This window comes from Pocillopora damicornis, chromosome 12 (genome assembly GCF_964200805.1).
Source record: "Pocillopora damicornis chromosome 12, jaPocDami1.2, whole genome shotgun sequence".
Lineage (NCBI taxonomy): Eukaryota > Metazoa > Cnidaria > Anthozoa > Scleractinia > Pocilloporidae > Pocillopora > Pocillopora damicornis.
In genome coordinates, this window is record NC_142681.1 from 8,398,149 (window position 1) to 8,417,037 (window position 18,889).

At 38.3% G+C, this 18,889-nt stretch overlaps 3 protein-coding genes across 3 annotated transcripts; 1 reads left to right on the plus strand and 2 right to left on the minus strand.

Moving 5' to 3' along the window:
• Positions 1–525: 525 nt before the first annotated feature.
• On the minus strand, positions 526–3,577 carry LOC149036344 (ciliary microtubule inner protein 2C-like). Its single transcript, XM_089188825.1, has 4 exons — positions 3,360–3,577; positions 1,937–2,219; positions 1,378–1,490; positions 526–771 (listed from the first exon to the last, which is right to left on the minus strand). Exons 1-4 carry the CDS (start codon positions 3,422–3,424, stop codon positions 636–638), a joined length of 597 nt encoding a protein of 198 aa, XP_089044951.1. The 5' UTR covers positions 3,425–3,577; the 3' UTR covers positions 526–635.
• Positions 3,578–6,333: 2,756 nt separating this feature from the next.
• Positions 6,334–18,856, minus strand: LOC113669179 (calcium and integrin-binding family member 2). The gene is made up of 8 exons (XM_027185182.2): positions 18,786–18,856; positions 18,622–18,656; positions 18,086–18,185; positions 17,790–17,894; positions 17,092–17,134; positions 15,215–15,324; positions 7,937–8,025; positions 6,334–7,325 (listed from the first exon to the last, which is right to left on the minus strand). The coding sequence occupies exons 1-8, from the start codon at positions 18,834–18,836 to the stop codon at positions 7,304–7,306; spliced, it is 555 nt and encodes a 184-aa protein (XP_027040983.2). The 5' UTR covers positions 18,837–18,856; the 3' UTR covers positions 6,334–7,303.
• LOC113669178 (cationic amino acid transporter 3) lies at positions 9,893–14,418 on the plus strand. The gene is made up of 2 exons (XM_027185181.2): positions 9,893–11,976; positions 13,451–14,418. Exons 1-2 carry the CDS (start codon positions 10,275–10,277, stop codon positions 13,600–13,602), a joined length of 1,854 nt encoding a protein of 617 aa, XP_027040982.2. The 5' UTR covers positions 9,893–10,274; the 3' UTR covers positions 13,603–14,418.
• Positions 18,857–18,889: the final 33 nt, after the last annotated feature.

The following is an 18,889-nucleotide window of genomic DNA, read 5'->3' on the forward strand; positions in this document are numbered from 1 at the left end:
CTGGTGACATTCCTATTAGTTTCAGTGCTTTCCCTTTTAGGCCCTTTCACGGATCTTTCCAGCAACTAGCCTGTTCCAGGCCCTCGCTCAATGGAGAAGAGCGAGGCTGCTGTCCTCGCATCATTCCCTCCACATTTCGCTTTTCGCGCTTTTTAGCATGTCTCCGCTGACTAGTAACCTGACACAGAAACGTTTAAGATCGTCACTAGCTTGTTTTGCATGGTGGTTACCCATTGAGGGTGAGATAAGGACGGACAGTGGGCCGGGAGATAGAGAACAAGTATGGCAGTAAGTGGGATCAATATCAGTTTCTAGTATGCGATGAAGTCACCTAAAATTTTAATATGATTCAGAGTTCAACAAACCATAAAAATTGAATACCAAAAATTTTAAACGGCAAATATTCGTATGAACAAGGAAGCCACGAGGAAAGAACTTGAACAAATGCATAGCATTGCAGCTCCATAAGTCATTTGAAGACGCTTCAGTTTCCCTGCCCCTTTTCCAACATCTCATGATCACTTATTGCTTTTATTCTTATTTATTCCAAAATCCATTTCGCTTTTCACTCAAATAAATAAAAAGACACCAAGAAATGTTCTTATTTCAAACTATGTACAATTAATTAATCCAAGCTATCTCTGCTCGAAAAACACGTCACGTATTCGGCGTTCCTCCACGTTAGACTTGGCCAGCGGTTTATTCCTCGTTGTCCTGTAGACTTGGTTAGCGTATGCTAATGCTCTTTCTTCATTTTTAGTTCTTCCCGCTCTGTTAAGAAACGAAAGAGCGAGAATCAAAAGATAAAAGTGCAATTTCCATTTAAATGTCGAAAGTACTCCAGGACTGCATCGGCTTTGTTTTACTTTGCTCAGTGATTGGACCAGAAAACTCGTGCCACCCTCTCTAAACTAAAACCAATCACGACACAGTCGCGATTGGTTTTATGACAATTTTGCGACAGTCAATCGAAAAGCACTCCGTTATGGACAACTGACCACCTCATGCACCCACGAGGAAGTTGATTCCCAGCTGTTTACAGTAGTTGTATTTTGACGGATCAGTATTGACAAATTATACCACCCCCCTTCCCTATCATATCAGTTGATGACAAGAACGCAGGAGCACACAGAGGCCTTACCACTTCAACGTGCAGTACAACCTAAAACACCGTTTCCAAGTCCTGGCTACAGTAAAAGAATTTGTCTGTGTTTGGTTTCTGTTCTCATGTGTTGAATTTCAGAAGGCAGACTTATTGATCCCAAAGGCCCTCAGACAATGAGGACAAAGTGACGAGGGGGTCAGAACTGCCTTAAAATAAAAATAGACGGTATTTTAAATGAAAACGAGACAGAAAAGTCCCATCCATATACTTACGCAGGTATTCTGCGAGACTTGGTATCATGAAACACATTTGGCAAGATAAAAAGTCTCACAGGTGGAACTGTTTCTGTTCTGTCTTTGTAATGTTCCCGATGATGTTGGGCAGCCTGTACAAGAAAAACACGTAAGTTTCCTTTAGCTGATTTTCAAATTATACACTAGTATAATTGTTTCCATTGACTTCTGATGGAAAGAACGTGTTGGTGTTGCTATCGAAAAAGAGTTAGAACCATTTTTGATCTGATTACCCTCATGTGGAGAAGAAAATTTCGACTATGAGCAGCCTTCCTTTGAGGCGTGCCGATGAGAAAGAAAGATATGGAGCAAAAAATGTTGGAGCGCGTGTAGATACTCATGAACTACGTGGTTTTTTAGCTATAAACGCGTGCCACATGGCGCTTTCTATTCACACCGCGAACAGCCCCCTTCCCCCCCACCGCTCCGCTGGGGTCGGCTTTAGTTGGTAAGAAGGGGTGTTAGCTGGAAAGAAGTCTTTATTCCCTACAGCTCCAAGCACGATTTTAACAAAACTGACTTAATTTACAAAACACACCTTATCATACTTTTTGATAGCCACATCCCTGTCATCTACATTAAAAAGTTTGTATTTAGGCGCTGCTTGCCATCGGTCACGTGATCTGGTGCGAGCGCCCAAAACATGATCAGGGTTGTTGGTATAGTAAGTAGGGAAGGGGAGAAATTTCTCCCCTCCCCTCCCCATCCGTTCTTTACTTGTGTTCAAAGTAGCAGCTCGGTAGTCCTGGAACCAGCGGCCAGTTGTGTTGCCAAAAGTTTCACCGTACGTGAACTTGATCTGTGGCGTATATCCAAGGTAACTAGAGAGGTAGGGTAAGGATTAGTTTAGACATTGGGGACTAATAAAACCAAAAGGATACTAAACAGCTAGTTAATTATAACAAACGAAACCGTCACAAAGCGCCAAGGGAATTCAATTCAAACGAAATCAAAGGTCCGCAAACTGCCCGAAGAGCAGGAAATTGCTTACTACGAACTCCCGATTTTTTTTTTATTTTTGTTTTTTTTTCTGATCTAGTCCTTTTTTAAAACTACTAAATATCATCATGGTTGGGTATCTTTTTTTAAACTGTGGTGCGAGTTTACAGCAATGGTAAAATAACGATGCAATACCTAATTACTTCCGACTTGAAATCTGGAAAAGCCGATTTCACTCCAGATAGGAAACGAGAACTTCAGCGTGTCATGAGCGTTTATCACCCATAATTTTTTGAAAACACTGATCAATCCCTGAGCTTTTCGAGGTGCAAAACTTTATTTGAACCGGTGACAATTATGAGTATACAATCGACAATCTGCAAGTATCTGCATAAGGTTGTAATCTTAGAAGTCCATCACGAATTTTCACAGCTCTAGAAATTCGGCTGGGATGTCCCATGCAGTAAAATCCTTCCTGACCTCTCTCGTAACAACTTGGAAGCTTATTGTTGAAAGTTGTTATTAGGGTTTCCAATAAATTCTCTTTGCTAAAGATTGATCGTTTTCCTACATGTAGCGCGGGGTTAAAGAATTTTTCAGCCACATGGTGGCAAACCGGATATTGAATACCGTCCTTGAAAACAAAATTATTTCTTTTATCTCAGACAATTAAGTAGAAAATCTCGCCCATCAAGAACTCAAAGACTTCAGCGAAACCCTTCGTTTCACAATCAATGTACAAATTTTTACACTCAACTACCTTATTTTGTTTTGATGAATTTGCAAACTTCTGGAACTGAAATTATATTGAACCAGTAAAACATTACCCAAGGAATAACACCATCCTGGTGAAAATTAACACTCGGAGAGTAACAATGCTTCAAAATTACTCTCGCTCACGCACGACTTCCTCTCGCATAAGATCGACCACAGTTTTACATCATTCCCAATGTTTTGCTAGATCGAGATAGTTCCATTAATATTATCTCTTGTACCACGCGTGCTGTCTCTTAAAAACTTACCCTGGAACATGTCTAGGATGTCGATATATCTCCATGTTGGTCGTTAGTAAAGTCAGTTTCTCCATTTCGCACCGCACTTAAACTCAATTTTTCTTCTTCCCAATCCAGTGAAATACCGAGCAACGATCGGGAAAAAAGTTGATGAATTTTTCGTTTTCAGCCACCAGCACGCTCCTGCGTTGCTAGCAACAAATTACGCAATTTGCAATTCAAATCGTGCCCCTGACTAGTGACACGTGAAATGTAATTAAAACCATCTGGGACAAGATTCGCGCCCGCAAGCCCAGCGGATCACCCTTAAATATTCGATTAAAGTTGTAGATACACCACATTACACGTGATTGATTAAATGTCTCGATTTATTTTTTAATTCATTTTCTCTCCAGTTGGTGTCGTGCTTATCAGTATCTGTTACTGTTAGTACTAGCGTTTACACAAGAAAGTTTAATTTGACGATATTTTTTCCAAATACCAACATGTCAGTTCTTGAACTTGGAGGATTGTCAAGAGAGATCTTTGAAGATTAATTTTGCTGCTTGACTTGACAAGACGCATGTCAAGACTATTGTCCGAGGTTTTACCCTTTGACACCCTGCGAAGACCATTTGGCGCTAAATTTCATAACTTTGTGAATATTAAACGGATTTCTGATAATTATTAACCAAAGAAAACATCAATGGCTGTTGATTGAAGTCAAGTCGAGATATCTCTGATCTACTAAAGTAAGGTTGAGCGCGCGAGCAAATCTTTGGAAGACTAACATGACCATAAGTAATGCACTTGCGGCTTCACATTGAGGTACAATTCACCGACATCTATACCTACATGACATTTTTTAAGGTTCGCCAATTTTTAAAGTTTTTTTTTCTTTTACGTTTTAAAGGCAGTTCTCACTAAACGAAAACCCTTTTAATAACTGGCTAGGAAATTTTTTTAAATATGCTGAACAGAAACTTTAAAAAAAAGTACAATGTAAACTTACGCTCCGGTTTCTGTATTTTAGTGTATCCCTTTGCACCAAGGGATTATGGGATGTGCTTATTCGACAAGTTTTCCTGAAAAACTGTGATCGACAAGCTTCCTAAATTGGTAATCGTTTCGTTTATTCTCATGGCCTTAATGTTTGATTCGAGGGTAATTATGTGAGGTGAAATTGTAAGAGGTCGGTCACTTTAAGGGTTGAAGTGTTGAAAAAGGGAGGAAATCAATCACTGGATTATCTTTCAACAAGAGTAACTTGTCGGAAGATAGCCCACGATTAGGAGGCTTTTTCAAAAAAACAAGTGTTGGCCCTCCCTTCGCGTTTTGAGGGTGGTGAAGGCACATATTCGCAGTAAGATTTTGACTTCTGTTGTGCAAGACAGTTAGAACAACATTCAGCCAGCTTTGTGACTCAAATTTAGAGTCTGACAGTGACTGTGACAGGGTAGAGCGCATCACTGGATTTATTAATAACTCTTCAGAACTAAATGACTCAGGAGATCAGACAGCGGATAGTCAACAGGAGCAAGAAGCTGAAGAAACGATACCTGAGTCTAGTACGTCTCGATACGGACGAAAAAGGACACGAGTCCTCCGAGAAAACTATGTGCCATCATGTAGAAATGTAACCTAGAACCTATAATAAAACACCAAATTAAATCAAAGTAGGTGAAAAGAAAACCTTTATCCGTAAGGAAAATGGAAAGCAACATCACAAAAATCAGCATTAAAGAATTCTGAAAGAGGTGTGTGACCTTGAATAGCTTACAAAGAGGTATGACCCTCCCCTTTTGGTGCTCGCTTTCACTGATGACCCTCTGAGGCCTCAACCCTCCCCCCCTCCCCCCCCCCCCCCCCCCGCAAGAAAAAACGTACCTTCCCTGAAAAAATCAGGGGAACTAAACCAGAATGATAAGTGCGGAATGTGAGTTAACAAACCGTCATGTTAGCTAAGAGCAATCGAAACCACACAAGAAGACGATAACGCATAAAGTTTAAACCTACTCAACTACATTCTGCACAACAGATACAATTTTTGCGTTTTTCAGGCAAAAGAAGGAAAGTAAGCGCAAGAAGTGAAAAACGCACTCGCCTCCGCTCCCCTTACAACGCTAAAAAGATTACGCCTTCTCTACAGTTTCAACAAGAGAGGGCTCTCGGATGATTAAAAGAGAAGTATTTGAAGCAGCCTTGAAGTATAACTTACGTAAAAGCTTTTTAAGTCCACGGCTCGGTTGTCCTAGGCTTAAATATCAATCCTGTTTTTCTGTTATTATCACCAGCCTTGTTCATTAGCTTTTCGGAATAATTTGTTCTCTACTGTTTAGGTAATCTAGTCATCAAATTCTGAGATGAAATAAATTGTAGTGAATTCTATTTTATAGCTTCCAGATCTGAAATCAGACACACTGACCATGTGTACTCTTAACCCCAGCTTTGAACAACCCGGCTCAGGTTTCAACAGGTAAAGATGTTTTTGATAGAGGATTGTGCTGTCAAATATAAAGTAATCATCGCGACCGTTCAGAAAAGTTGTGGTAAATATTAATAAAAGCCAATGAGATCTCAATTAAATATTAACTAGATATTAAATATCATTAGATTGCCTTGGGTATGTTTGCACTCAATCAGTCTGGTAGGTTAGTTTTCGTTAACAAATGCTGATTTCATCTTATTCCAACTCAGAGCTCTAGGAAGGCTGCTACCTATAGTCTTGGAGAATTTGATGTAAATATTCAGTCAGCCATAGAACTGATTTGAATCAGCCACCTTTTAATAATGACGACAAACACATCCCTACCCGAAACCTCTGCATTACATAACTGAAGCCACTGGTAGAGGCGGTCACTGCGACCCCAAAACGCCACTTCGAGATGGATGCACACGACAATCATGGAGTTCTAAGCCCGAGTCGCACACTACCATCAAATAGGAAAAAGGCTATTTGATACGAAATTAGTTGCGTTTAAAAAAATGATTCTGGCTGCAAATGCCCAGTTTATCAAAATTAGTTTATTTGTGATAAATAAAGAAGAGCACCCAAGCTCACTACCAAACACGTCCCTTACGTAACATCTAAACGCTCTGGATAAGCAACAAGCTTACGTATCCTAAACTAATTCACCCGTCATTGTACAAAAATAAAAATTATGATGCTCACACGAGCAAAAAAGTTTGAGTGATACAAGTAAGTTTCACGACATAGCGAAAGCTACAGTTATAGACACAGGTGACCCAATCGTAGAGAATTGTTTATGATGATATTCCTCAGAGATTACAAAATTTCAAAGCCGGCATACAAAGTTCAGTCAGCGCAAATGTGCCTTTATTTTACAAAGCTAATATAGAAATACCGAATGTTGCAGCCTCTCGATGTATGAAAGAACCCCTCCCCCCTCTTTAAAATCTTCATTTCTAGTCAACATGTTCACGTAATCAAAAAGCACACATGGAATTTCCCGATTCAGTCATACACAGAAATGGCCAGAGACCCGGCAAACACCGATAGCACAGATCAGAAATCTATCTGGATCGCGATCATTATCCAAATTTTTTTTTCATAGCAGTCTTGTAAACCCCAAATCTCTAATCACTATGAGTTTCTCAGAAGAACGACACGTTAACTAGCATTAAGAAAGTGTCATGCAAAGGTAGTATACACTGTACAAATACAAACGAATGAGGGTGTGCGACTAACGGCAAAAATAGATGTTCAGCTCCTCAGGATGATTACTCACTTACTCTCATTTACAAAACACTTTTGCATGTATTCAAGCTAAGGACCCGCCTTAAAAAATTCACACCTGATTTAAGCTCTATTAATCTCCCCTAATGCATTGAAATAATCTTTGTCTGTAACAAAGCAACGCCCCACAACTACCAGTTTACCAGTTTACAAATATTGAAATTAACGACAGTCCATGGACGAGAAATGCATTAGAGCTGTGTTGGACTGATGGTCTTTACACACGGATCCTGAAAGAGCTACAAGACAAAAAAAGTGCGAGTTAAAAAAAAGACCCTCTTCTACCAAGAGTCAAAACTACAAAAATAAACACAGTGGCCTCGTGTTTGGTGAACAGAACTCCAGTAGTGGGACCAACTAAAAGGAGGCACCAGGAAAAGTGTTCAGTACCACCAGGAATTTGCGCAAGAGAGATAAAAACACGTTTACTTACAGGAAGCTGGTACCGCAACTTAGAGTGCTTACAATTCATCAGAACTAGCCGGCCAGACCCGTCTATTCACTTAATAAAGTCCAAATTATAAGGCGAGCCTACCTAAATAGATAGGTCAATCCCTAAAAGACATCAACGAACTGAACTAGGAAATCTCGTGAAAAGAGGGATATAAGCCTCCAAAGTGAACGGTGTGGCCAGTCAGTTCGAGTTCCTCCTTAGCGGAGTTTAAACGAGTTATGTGCAATGAAGACTGTAGAGCACGGGTGATGAAAAAATTGGAGGCTCAACACCCCCTCACATGACACTCCATCTAGCCTTCAAAGTTCCTTAAAAAAAAGTTACTTAATAGATGGCATAATATTTGGAACCTTAAGTGTTTTTCGTCTAAAGGCAGGCAGAAAGAAAAAAACTTACTTAACAAAGTCTGGTGCCTTTGATATCACGTGCTCAAATTCAGCAAAAGAAAGTTGACTGTCATCATCCAGATCAGCTTCGTCAAATATCTGGAATGAATCAAAGTGTAAGATGGTCATTCTTTCAACCTTCTGTACAGGTATCATTCATTTTCAAGCCCAAAAAAATTACCAACAGCCTACTGCTAGAGAATGTTATGGTGATATGATACCAAATTTTCTTAACTGATTAGCCAGGAAAAGTTACATAACTCATTAAATATTGCAAGTTAAACCTTCACACCCTAACATCAGCATAAATATTCTCCCTACCATTCTCCATACAATAGTCCATTTTACAGTTGTGTGCTTGGTTGCCAAGCCTTTGAACAGGAATGAGGCTAATTAAGGGTGACCTTGTTATGATACAAACCTTGCTGCTTTTCAAATGTAAATTACTTTGTTATCATGCTAACTAGATACTGGTCTCTAGCACAACAAGGTCACCTTCAGCCTCACTCCCAATCAAAGGCTTGGCAGCTAAATACACAACTGTAAAATGGCCTATTCGTGAGGTGTTGACAGGGAAAATTCATTTAACAGTTAAAGTTTCTAAGGTTGGCGATCATTTCCTTTATTCCCACGATCTCAATGAAACATTTAGTAGTATTACTGTAAGGAGAAATTAGATGCTGGTCACTCTTATCAGCTAACCTTCTAGCACTCTTTCTACTTTGTCGAAAATGTCTGTGTAAGAATGTTCCTCAAGTATCCCAATAAATGCTGACTCTATGTCGCTTGAGCCTCGCTTTGAGAGACTAAGGTAAGCCCTCTCCCACCCCCCCTAAATACTATATCGACAGAAACCCAAGAGGGTCTAACTAACTCTTACGTAATGTATGGTTACCCAGTAAAATCAATAACTTGTAATAATTTTACAATAGATGAAAGAAGCCGAACTCTAAGATTCCAAGCAAGGTTTTGAAAGAAAACCTTACGAAAAGTTAGCTTGATGAACGACAAGAGGTAAACAAATGATATTGACTACAGAATTGATTAATGCTTTGAATTCCTCTAAATGAATGGTGTTTTGTTTCTATGATGTCATAAAAAATTAAAATTACTGAAGTAAGACGGCGTCGGTCAAATTCTTTGCCGCCCACAATCCTAAAGTTCCATTCGAATAACTTTGCAATTTCGTAGCCTCACAACTAATATCTGCAATCTCTTGTATTACGAGGTGTAAAAAATAAAGGCATAAACAATATTCTGTGTGTTCCATCCTTTATATGGTTTGGAACTTTCAAAAAAATTTAATGAGAGTGGCTTTGTTTGAAAGACGCTCCAGGATCAGACTGCTCAATATCAATACATGTTACGTTGAAGTTTGGGCTTGATCGAGAACTATCGAGCACAAGAAAACTTATTCGTCAGACAACAGTTTTTGGTTTATAGAGCTGTTTTAACGGAAAGGTAAAATATGTTTTGGTTGTTTATTATTTAAGGCGCGTTGGCGCCAAGAACGCTTCAGTGCTTCTGTCCAAAGTCCTCAGCTTTCAGAACAAGAACGCCTTTTTTCAGTGAAAAGCAATGATTTGAAACAAGCGTAAACAAACTTTAAACCACTAATATCGTTTCCGCTTCGATGAATGGTAAAAAAAAACTACTAAGATAAGCTCAGAAAAAGGTTTAATTTGCGTATGAATGAAAAACAAAAAGGGGTTTAAATGGCCGCAAAGGAGTAAAAAAGAAGCTTGTGTAATTCTTTTGGAATAATAGAGTAACCCTGTTTTTTACGCTTCACATACTGCATTAAGAAGACATCTTTCAACTCGTAAAGACATCGTAAGAAATAACTAAACAAGTTTCTTGTAAAAACCGAATCAGGGGAAAGGGAAAACAAAAAAATCCAAAACTTCTACTTGGAATACTCGTAAAAGTGGATGGTTCAGTTTATAATTAGATTTTCGTTGTCTCATCACTATTCTTAGAACTAGAAGATTCCAATTGTCTCGACGCGAAATAATTTTTCAATCCGCAAAACAATTCAGACCCATCAAAGCCTAATAAGATTTTTCAGATAGACACGGCAACATGGCAGAAAAATGTGTGCGACTACGAACGAGCGTTTACCATGTTACCAGAACAATCCTGAACACCTCCGCACTCGACAAAAAATAATATTATTTCATGCTTGAATGCCGACTGTTTATGGTCGAGCGCGTCCAAAGTCAATATTCAAATGAGCGGCGTACAACTAGAAAAAAACAAGATTGCTGGACTGTATACGCTTGGGGTGCGCGCCTTCGCATCGCATTGAAATTTTTATTTACAAGAATTCCACCCACAACGCGGTCGCGATGTATGGTTATAAATTCATTGAAAGCTTGACCAGAAGGAAAACTGATGATTTTGCTCAGAGTGACACACCCTTTAAGCGTTGTATGAACGTGTTTGATCTGACAGCTCTCGGTATCGGTGGCTTGATAGACGCAGGGCTATATGTTGTAATCGGTCAGCTTGCGCACTCGGTTGCGGGTCCAGCCGTCATCGTGTCCTTCCTAATTGCGGCTGTAGCTTCCCTCCTGGCCGGTATGAATTATGCGGAGTTTTCGTCCAGAGTAAGCCGCTCCGGTTCTGGCTACATCTACACGTACGTTGGCATGGGAGAGATCTGGGCCTTCGTGACAGGCTGGTGTATGATTACCGAGTATGTTCTGTCCGCCGCGTCCCTGGCATCGGCCTGTAGCGAGTACATTAATTTTCTCTCCAATGGTTCTGTGTACAAATTCTTCGAGGATTCATTCGGCCTTTGGCAAGCGCCGGCGCTTTCAGAGCTTCCCGATCTTTTAGCCTTTACGTTGGTTTTTTTAGCGACAATGATAATCTGCCTGGGGGTGAAAGAGTCCAAAACCATACTGGACGTGACAGTCTTTGCCAACCTGCTCATAGCAACTTTCGTTATCTTTGCCGGGGCCTACCATGCCAATGCTTACAACTGGTCCACTTTGGAGAAGTTTGCGCCGTACGGCTGGACAGGTATATTTAAAGCTGCCTCTAGCTGCTTCTATTGCTTCATAGGCTTCGATACTATACCAAGTGCGAGCGAGGAAGCTGTCAACCCCAAGGTGTCTGTACCACTGGCTATTCTTCTGTCTTTGGGAATAAGCCTGTTTGTTTACATCGGAGTCATCGTAGTTCTGACCATGATGGTTCCTTATTATCAGTTAAAGGACCTTGCACCCGTCGCCGCCGCCTTCGCCAAACGTGGATTTGCTGCATCAACGTACATCGTTTCCGTTGGCGCCTTATGCGCGATGCTGAGTAGTTTGCTGGCAGCGTGTTTCGCGACACCGCGTCTGATTTACGCTGTTGCGTATGACGGTCTCATTTTTGGTTGCTTCACTAAAATAAACAAGGACAGACAGGTTCCATTGCGAGCTGTGGCTGTCAGTGGAGTTCTGAGCGCGCTGCTTGCGTTTCTGTTTAACATGCAACAGTTAGTGGAGATGATGGCCATTATGACCCTTATAACTTACACCATGGTGTCTATATCAGTGATACTTACTCGCTACCAAAAAAATCCCCAGTGGGTATGCTATGAAGAGCAGTTATTGGAACGAACGCAATCTTGGCTTCGAACGTTACTGAAGAAGAGAAGGAGAGGAAAGAACGACAACTACAAGAAACTTCCGCTGTCCGAGAGTGACAGTGTCACGACAACCTGTCACGCTAGTCCAAGCGAGTGTTCTAACACCATAGCGAATGTCACGGTATTCGTCATGATTCTATCCATGTTTGCCGTTTGCGTATATCTCAGAACTTGGATGACTAACTCAGAGAATATTGATGCCTTCACGATCTTCCCCGTGGCGCTTTACTCGTCCATCACAATAGCCTGTCTTATAGTTCTTCTATTTCAGCCCCGGAACAGTGCTACTTTTTCGTTTATGGTTCCATGTGTTCCTCTTCTTCCATCACTCAGTATATTTATAAACACGTTTTTGATGACACTGTTTCAAACACACACCTACATAAAATGTACAATTTGGATAACCATAGGTAAGTAGCTTTATTTATTCGTATGTACAAATTGTATTTTCTTTCAGTTCAGCGAAACTTGGCAGAATCGCTGATTTCACACATGAGGGCATACAGCTACGCGCATATTTAATTTCGCACAAGCACAAACAAACACTCATATTACGCGCCAAAACACTCCTCACTAGCAGTAACAAGCACATTCTTCTCGCGGAGGGAATCCGCGCGTGCGAAAGTAAACGCGTTTCCACGCACGCGAAAACAAGCGCGTCTTTGGCGCGCGCCAAAGACGCGCGCTAGTTCAGTCGCGCACGTGGGATAGAGCACCATAATTGTTTTGGTGCGCGACGAAAAACCAATTAATGCCAACCTTTAGACTTAAGTTGAGCTATTCGTGACGTTTCGCTTGATGGTTTTTCCATTAGGAACAGAGGTACTCAACCGTTACCCACGCATCAAAATATTACTCAAACCACTCTTGCAAAAATGTTTGTAAAAGAGGAGGAAACATTGGTAAAGAAACCATAAGTTTGTCCCATTTTGGTTCATAATTCTCTTTTTATTCCAGCATAAAATAATGGAAAAAAATGCTCAACGATGCCAAACAAACAATAGCAGTCTAAACGCCTTATCTCGGTAATCTATGTCAAATTCATCCCATGCAGTCTATGTACAAAATCAGTATTCACAGTATTGCCGAGATATTTCTAGTGAACTCCAACAACATAGAATAATATGAAAGAAAATTTTTACAGTCCGCAGAAAAGTTATTGCGCGCCACACCTTAATCCAAAAATAATAATAACAATAGGCTTTATTTAGAGAGGGTAAAAACACTTAACAGTAGCCCAAAGACACTGATGACTCTGTGGCCCTCAAAACAATTACAAAATATGGATGATACAATTAATAACTATAAAATATACCATATTAGGCAACAAAGCATGAACGCCAAAAAGGCAACGAAACATAAAAAACTAATCATATCCAAATCTTAACGATAATAAGCTGCGTTCGAGAACAAATCAATGAGGCAGTAAAGTGGAAAAACTACAAAACTAAACTCAATATCATAATTATGCTTCCAAGAGGACAACTGTGTCTAGATTTTTTTTTTTCAAACCACCAACACAACAGTTAAGTGTTAAAATTTTTGCCACTCCTTTAATTAATCCTGTGATGACACCAAAAAAGTTATGCAACAGACTTGTGAATACCTTCCAAATGGACACAAAGTCAGTGATGCAAGAAAATGGAAAACAGAGTTCTAATGACCTTCTCAACTGTGGAAATCAAACTCTACTAATTTATATCAACAGCGTCAAAATAAGAGCATGGGAAAACGTTCATCACTTGTGGTTGCCCCTTACCGAAAAGTGCTTACCCCTTGAACCAACCAGATAAACATTAAAAGAACCAGACTTGACTCAAAGAGAACACTAAGGCATACAGAACAAAAAACATATTCACTAATTGTATTTCTCTGTCATTTCAGGAATGTTTGTGTATTTTTTGTATGGATATCACAACAGTATTGAGGGCAAGAGGCCCAAAAGTGTAGAACTGGAATTTGAACCATTACCTAGTATACCAGTTACACAAACAGATGCCAACCTTCCCTTGAAAAAGAGAAATGGCGACAAATGAAGAGAATATAAAGAAACCAGTTGAGACTTCCAAGACATTCCTACAAGCTTCGAATAAAAGAGCTGGAGTAGATAGAGAACTGCTAGTCTTAACTTTTCTGCTTTTTTAAAATTTTCTTTGTGTGACATATTAGTTGATAACTGAAGTGAAATTTCTTTAACCTTTTAAATCTCAAGATCTGATAGTTAATTCTCCCCTCCACCTGCTAGACATTTCCTTTTAAATTAGCAGGTAATTTAGTGTTAACAACTGGGTTGAAAACGTAAATTAGCCACCGTAAAGGGTAAAAAAGCTGACGTTTTGAGCGTTTTCGAGTGTAAGCCCTTCGTCAGAGCGATTTTCCTTTTAAATTAGTTACAAAAGGTTGGTGTTGGATCAAGATAACAAGTTTTACCTGATAAGTTTGAATATTCTCATGACCTGTTTGCTGGATAATGTATGTATGTATGTTTTAGGGAGAATTTGCTTATCAATCATGACTAAGAGTTAAAGGGTTAATTGGATTGCCGTAATACATTTAAAGGGGTAATAAGTCTTGCCAGCTGGTTGACTTTAAGGTTGTTACAATTGTTTACAAATCAGTGCATTGGACCATCATTCTCCCTCTAAGGTGACTTGTAAATTTTTGGCATTTCACCATTCTAAAGAATGATTATAAATATCACACAAGAGTTCATCAAATTAATATCAAATTATTATCAAATTAATGCTATGATGAATGGAGTGATGCTGTGTTGTAAATTCATTTTCCTACAATTTTCAAAGAATATGCGCAAAGCAATAGCTGTTGAAATAAAGGACTCAACTAAGGAAAAAGTTTCTTTGTTGTCAATAGTATATAAACAAAAACTCTACATTTGGTTGAATGTTCTGGTACTATCCATGGAGAGAGGGTGGGAGGGCTGGACAAAATGAAGACAGTTACAGTTATTTCACTGAAAGGTTAAATTTCCCCTGAATGGGGTTTTTGGATATGAATCAAAGTGCATATTTCCTGTAACCTTGGAGCAAAGTTTAAAGCAAAAGAAAAACTTTAGATAGTGTCTCTGCCACTTTGAAACTGCTATAAGAGTTAGCTCTGTCTTGGAAATTAAAATTATCAGTAGTCAAGATTATTTACAAGCTCAAGACCACTAAATCCTGGATAGGAGACAATTTGATACATTGTAGTTCATGGAAAATCTCTCTTTCTTGACTTTCTTCATCAATCCTGCCTCTTTACTGATGTTTGAGACAATTGCTTAAAAGAGCTTTCTTTCGAAATCACTTACAGTATACCTTACTTTCACACCTTTTGTACTGAGTAAAATTTACAATGCTACCTGTTTGAACATGCCAATCAACACCATAAATAAACTTAATGATTGAATATTCTCCCAATCATCAGCTCCCATGAATTTACCTTGCCAGGTAATTTCCAACCATTCATCAACATTATTTCAACAGTAAATTGCATAAATAAGTACCTTCAAGCTCTGTGAACCAGCATCATTAAAATAAGACAGCTAATTGTTAGCTTTACCATGCACATAGGAAGAAAAAGATTCCTTGAGAAATGCAAACTACTTTTGAAGATGTTATCAGTGATCACTGTGCTGAATAGATGATTTACCTTTTGAATTAAAGCATTCACATTATCATCAGACAACCTCTGCTCCCCACACAGTCGCTGGATAACTTTTTTTAGATCATTATCACAGATGTAATCATCGTCATTGAAATCTGTGAATGCAATCAAACACTTTCATTAGTTGTGGGTGCAGCAAATCTCAAAAACCTTTGTTGATGAATATCATTCTGGTAGACACTTAAAGTATCAAAAATTGGAATTTAGAGTGTACTACATTTCACATCACCAAATCTTGTTCCTGTCTTCAATGTTGTACAATCAAAGAAAAAAAAATGCATTGTTTGAAGAAGAGGGAGCCATAGTGTGTTCTCCAGAGGCACCAACAACAAGCAGTTTTACCAGCTACTCCATTCTGAAGCCACATTTAAGAAAAAAATACCTATCTCCATCTCAAATAAATTTTGACCTTTGCAACCTTATATTTCATAAGGGGTGGGTGCTACTATAAAAATCTTTGGAGAACACAAGTCAAACTAAGACTAACAGTGGTTAAGGTTATATATATGTTATTCACCAGCTGGGAGGTCCATATTAAACTGTGCCTGATTTCTTGAATACTGCCCAAGGCTGTAGGTGGTACTCATGACAGAGGGCACAGTTTTTCCAAATATGGACCGACCTAGGCTAGTGAATAACATTTTCACTTTTTCTAAAATGTTTCTCATGACAATTTATCTACAAAGAATTACCTCTGTCCAGTTTTAAAAGTCAAGGAAAGTCAAATTGTAAGTAAATCTAAATGTAGGTTTTGAAGTTATGAGACTCTATCTGTTTGTCTGCTTCAATGGCATATGTAAATCTTGTCTTTCTTCCACTGAAAAACAGAAGTCAAGTGCTATGCTTTTTCTAGCTAGACACATGGGGATTTAATGCAACTTTTATTTATCAAATTACTTGGTTGCTGTTGTGAAATGTACCCTTAGAAATTTCAATTCATGGGACTTGCAGAATTATTGAAAGTTTATTTATAGTAGAACTCAAAATTTTGTTCAATGTTTTACAACAAGCAAATTGTTTTGGAGAATTCAGATAATAAAATGGATGAAATTTACCTTGGTTAAATGAATATAATTTTTAACTGCAAATACCTCTGGTTTCAACTTAGTGAGTTACTTTTTGAGAAGGATTATAAAATTACAAACAGTTTTGTAGGCAGCATGTCAGTCTATTTAAAAAACCAAAGTAATATGAGAGAGAGAGAGGAGAGAATTGAGTTATTTATTTATTGGCTAAAGGTTGTGACCAAAATCTTTGCTTGGAAATGCTGCCCAGATGGAAAAACAAAGTTATTTATGAAAATTTGCAACAAAGCTAAGGATGTCTCTAGCAACTCAACAAGCAATGGATAGAATGCCGTCCACTGTGAGCATGCCAATTGGGAGTATACTGCATGCTCTCAAAACCAATCAGATTGTGGAATTTGTAAAAGACTGCCCCCACATGCATTGCAAAAAAAAATAATCCACAATTTCACTGGAAATGTGTCTACTACTTTGTTGTGGCCTGTGGCTTTTTACAGAGATTATGCTGAATTTGTATGTTGCTTTGTTCATGTCACTAAAAAAGACCTTCAGATTAAAGATACCCTACACTTGATTTTACTATTAAACAAGCAGAATTTCAACCCCCCCCCCTTCAACAACAATAACATGAGGATATCAAATGTCATAAAATTTTTAAATCATTTACTTTTGTCATCAATTGGAACAGGAGTCTACATTACTTACAGTGTATGCAAGTTTGAAAATCTTCTGAATTCTTAGTTATGTAAAATGACACAAAAAGCAAATGAAAAGAGGATTAGAGAAATAGAATAATACCTTTTCATAGAAATGACAATTACTCAGTGTCAAACCTACCATAAATCCTAAAAGCATACTCCACTTTTACACTCTTAGGAGCCTAAGGTAAAGGAAAAGAACAGGTTAGAATCACACAGGAGGGGTATAACAACAAACACAACTAACAGCAATCTCCCCCTCCCTGAGTACCTTTCCTCTATGTCTGAGACAGATTTCTGGGATAAAAAACAGTTTTGGAGTAGAAAACAGAACAAATGGCTGGCCAAAGGCTAGCAAATCTAATTGCTATACTGATTAAGGTTCTCTGAACTCCAACAACAGTCACTCTAAGTAAAATACTTGAGATAGCCAAAAAGGTGGCCTGATATTACAGGACTCAGGATCTGTGCAATTTTTCTGTGTTCCATCTCTTTAAAATAATGTTTTCTCTCCTTGAAAGTTTAAAAATCAGCCAAAGTAAACAAGAAATTTAAGAAACATATTTTTTTATCACACACAGCCTTGTAGAGAGAGGTGATAAGATTCAATGTGTATTTGTTGATTATGTTAAATCCAAATCAAACTTTTCAAATTTCAGTCTACAAAGCTTTATAAAACCAAGTTTATTAGGGACATACTGATACCTGAAAATTTAAACCCAAAAAGAGGTTTTGTTTAGTCTAAAGTCAATGCATTCAGTATTTCTTCTTTCGACACACTCAGGTCAGTCTTTAATCCTAAAATATTCACCATTTTAGGAAAGCTTGTAAACTCACATTTTCACTGAAAACAGACATCATGTCCAGGAAATCTTCAAATGTCAGTTCTCCATCCTTGGATGAGGAAAATACTTTACAAATTCTGTCTTTAAAGGGATTCACCTGGATAATAAAATAACCAGACATCATTGTTCAAATTTTATCTTGAAAAGAGTAAGAATCAGATACAACTGGTAAAAATCCTACTAGTGACATTATAAAACACAGGTAAGCATTAAACCCTGACTCTATGCTGCTCTTGAAGTTACTCTGACTAGTTTAAAATGGAAAAATAACAGCAGTAGATTACATACCCTTAGCTCTGGTAAGGTCATGATCTTTCTTGATGGAAGTTTTGCATTTTTGTTAAGTCTCACAGCGTCTGGATCAAGTTGTGAAAATCTTTTATGACAACTATAGGAGTAAAATAAGGTATTAATGAAATGATTATATGATTTAAAATGCAATCTTACATGTATGTCTCTCTTAGACAACCTAACATGTATAATATGTTAATAACTACTACTCTAACCGGTAAATTGACATTTTAAACATAGCAAATAAAAAAGGTCAGCATGTGAAAAGTCACCTGAGAATGTTTCTTGAAAATGAAATCTACCTCGAAGGCGTGCAAAGACCCATCGTTATTAGAAGACACGAATTACGTTAATGTGATTAAGTTTCTCGTTTGAAGTTAAATTTTGATTTACAGCGGCTCAATCAAGCTGATGCACTCTAAAAAACCTCATTAATTTTAGTCATAAAACATTCTAACCCTCGAATTTATAAAAAAATACCATATCGACGAATTAATTTCTCGTAAATCGTGTAAAGCTAAGCAGAAACTTACTGTAAGATTTCCTTTTGAGTAAAGTACGTCAGTTCCTGCAACATGAAGACACATCCAAATGAGAGAATGTTTACGTTTTTTTCCCACCACAAACCCAAGTAATATCAGTGAAAAGATTAAAAAACGGATGGAGTAAAAAGTTCGCTCGGAGATAGAACTTTTACCTGATAATCTTTCAGTTCTTCTTCCGTGAATTGAGAATGCTGGCCCCCCATCTTAAACTTAAACTCAAAACACGGAAAAACAACATGACGTCACGTTAGCCTCG

Coding starts and splice junctions, on each gene's coding strand:
- LOC149036344 (XM_089188825.1), bottom strand. CDS start 3,424: ATGGAGAAACTGACTTTACTAACGACCAACATGGAGATATATCGACAT. Junction 2,220..3,359: donor CATCCTAGACATGTTCCAGG/GTAAGTTTTTAA, acceptor CTACCTCTCTAG/TTACCTTGGATATACGCCAC. Junction 1,491..1,936: donor CTATCAAAAAGTATGATAAG/GTGTGTTTTGTA, acceptor TTTCTTGTACAG/GCTGCCCAACATCATCGGGA.
- LOC113669178 (XM_027185181.2), top strand. CDS start 10,275: ATGTATGGTTATAAATTCATTGAAAGCTTGACCAGAAGGAAAACTGAT. Junction 11,977..13,450: donor TACAATTTGGATAACCATAG/GTAAGTAGCTTT, acceptor CTGTCATTTCAG/GAATGTTTGTGTATTTTTTG.
- LOC113669179 (XM_027185182.2), bottom strand. CDS start 18,836: ATGGGGGGCCAGCATTCTCAATTCACGGAAGAAGAACTGAAAGATTAT. Junction 17,135..17,789: donor TGTCTGTTTTCAGTGAAAAT/GTGAGTTTACAA, acceptor CCTTTACCTTAG/GCTCCTAAGAGTGTAAAAGT. Junction 7,326..7,936: donor AAGGCACCAGACTTTGTTAA/GTAAGTTTTTTT, acceptor TTTGTCTTGTAG/CTCTTTCAGGATCCGTGTGT.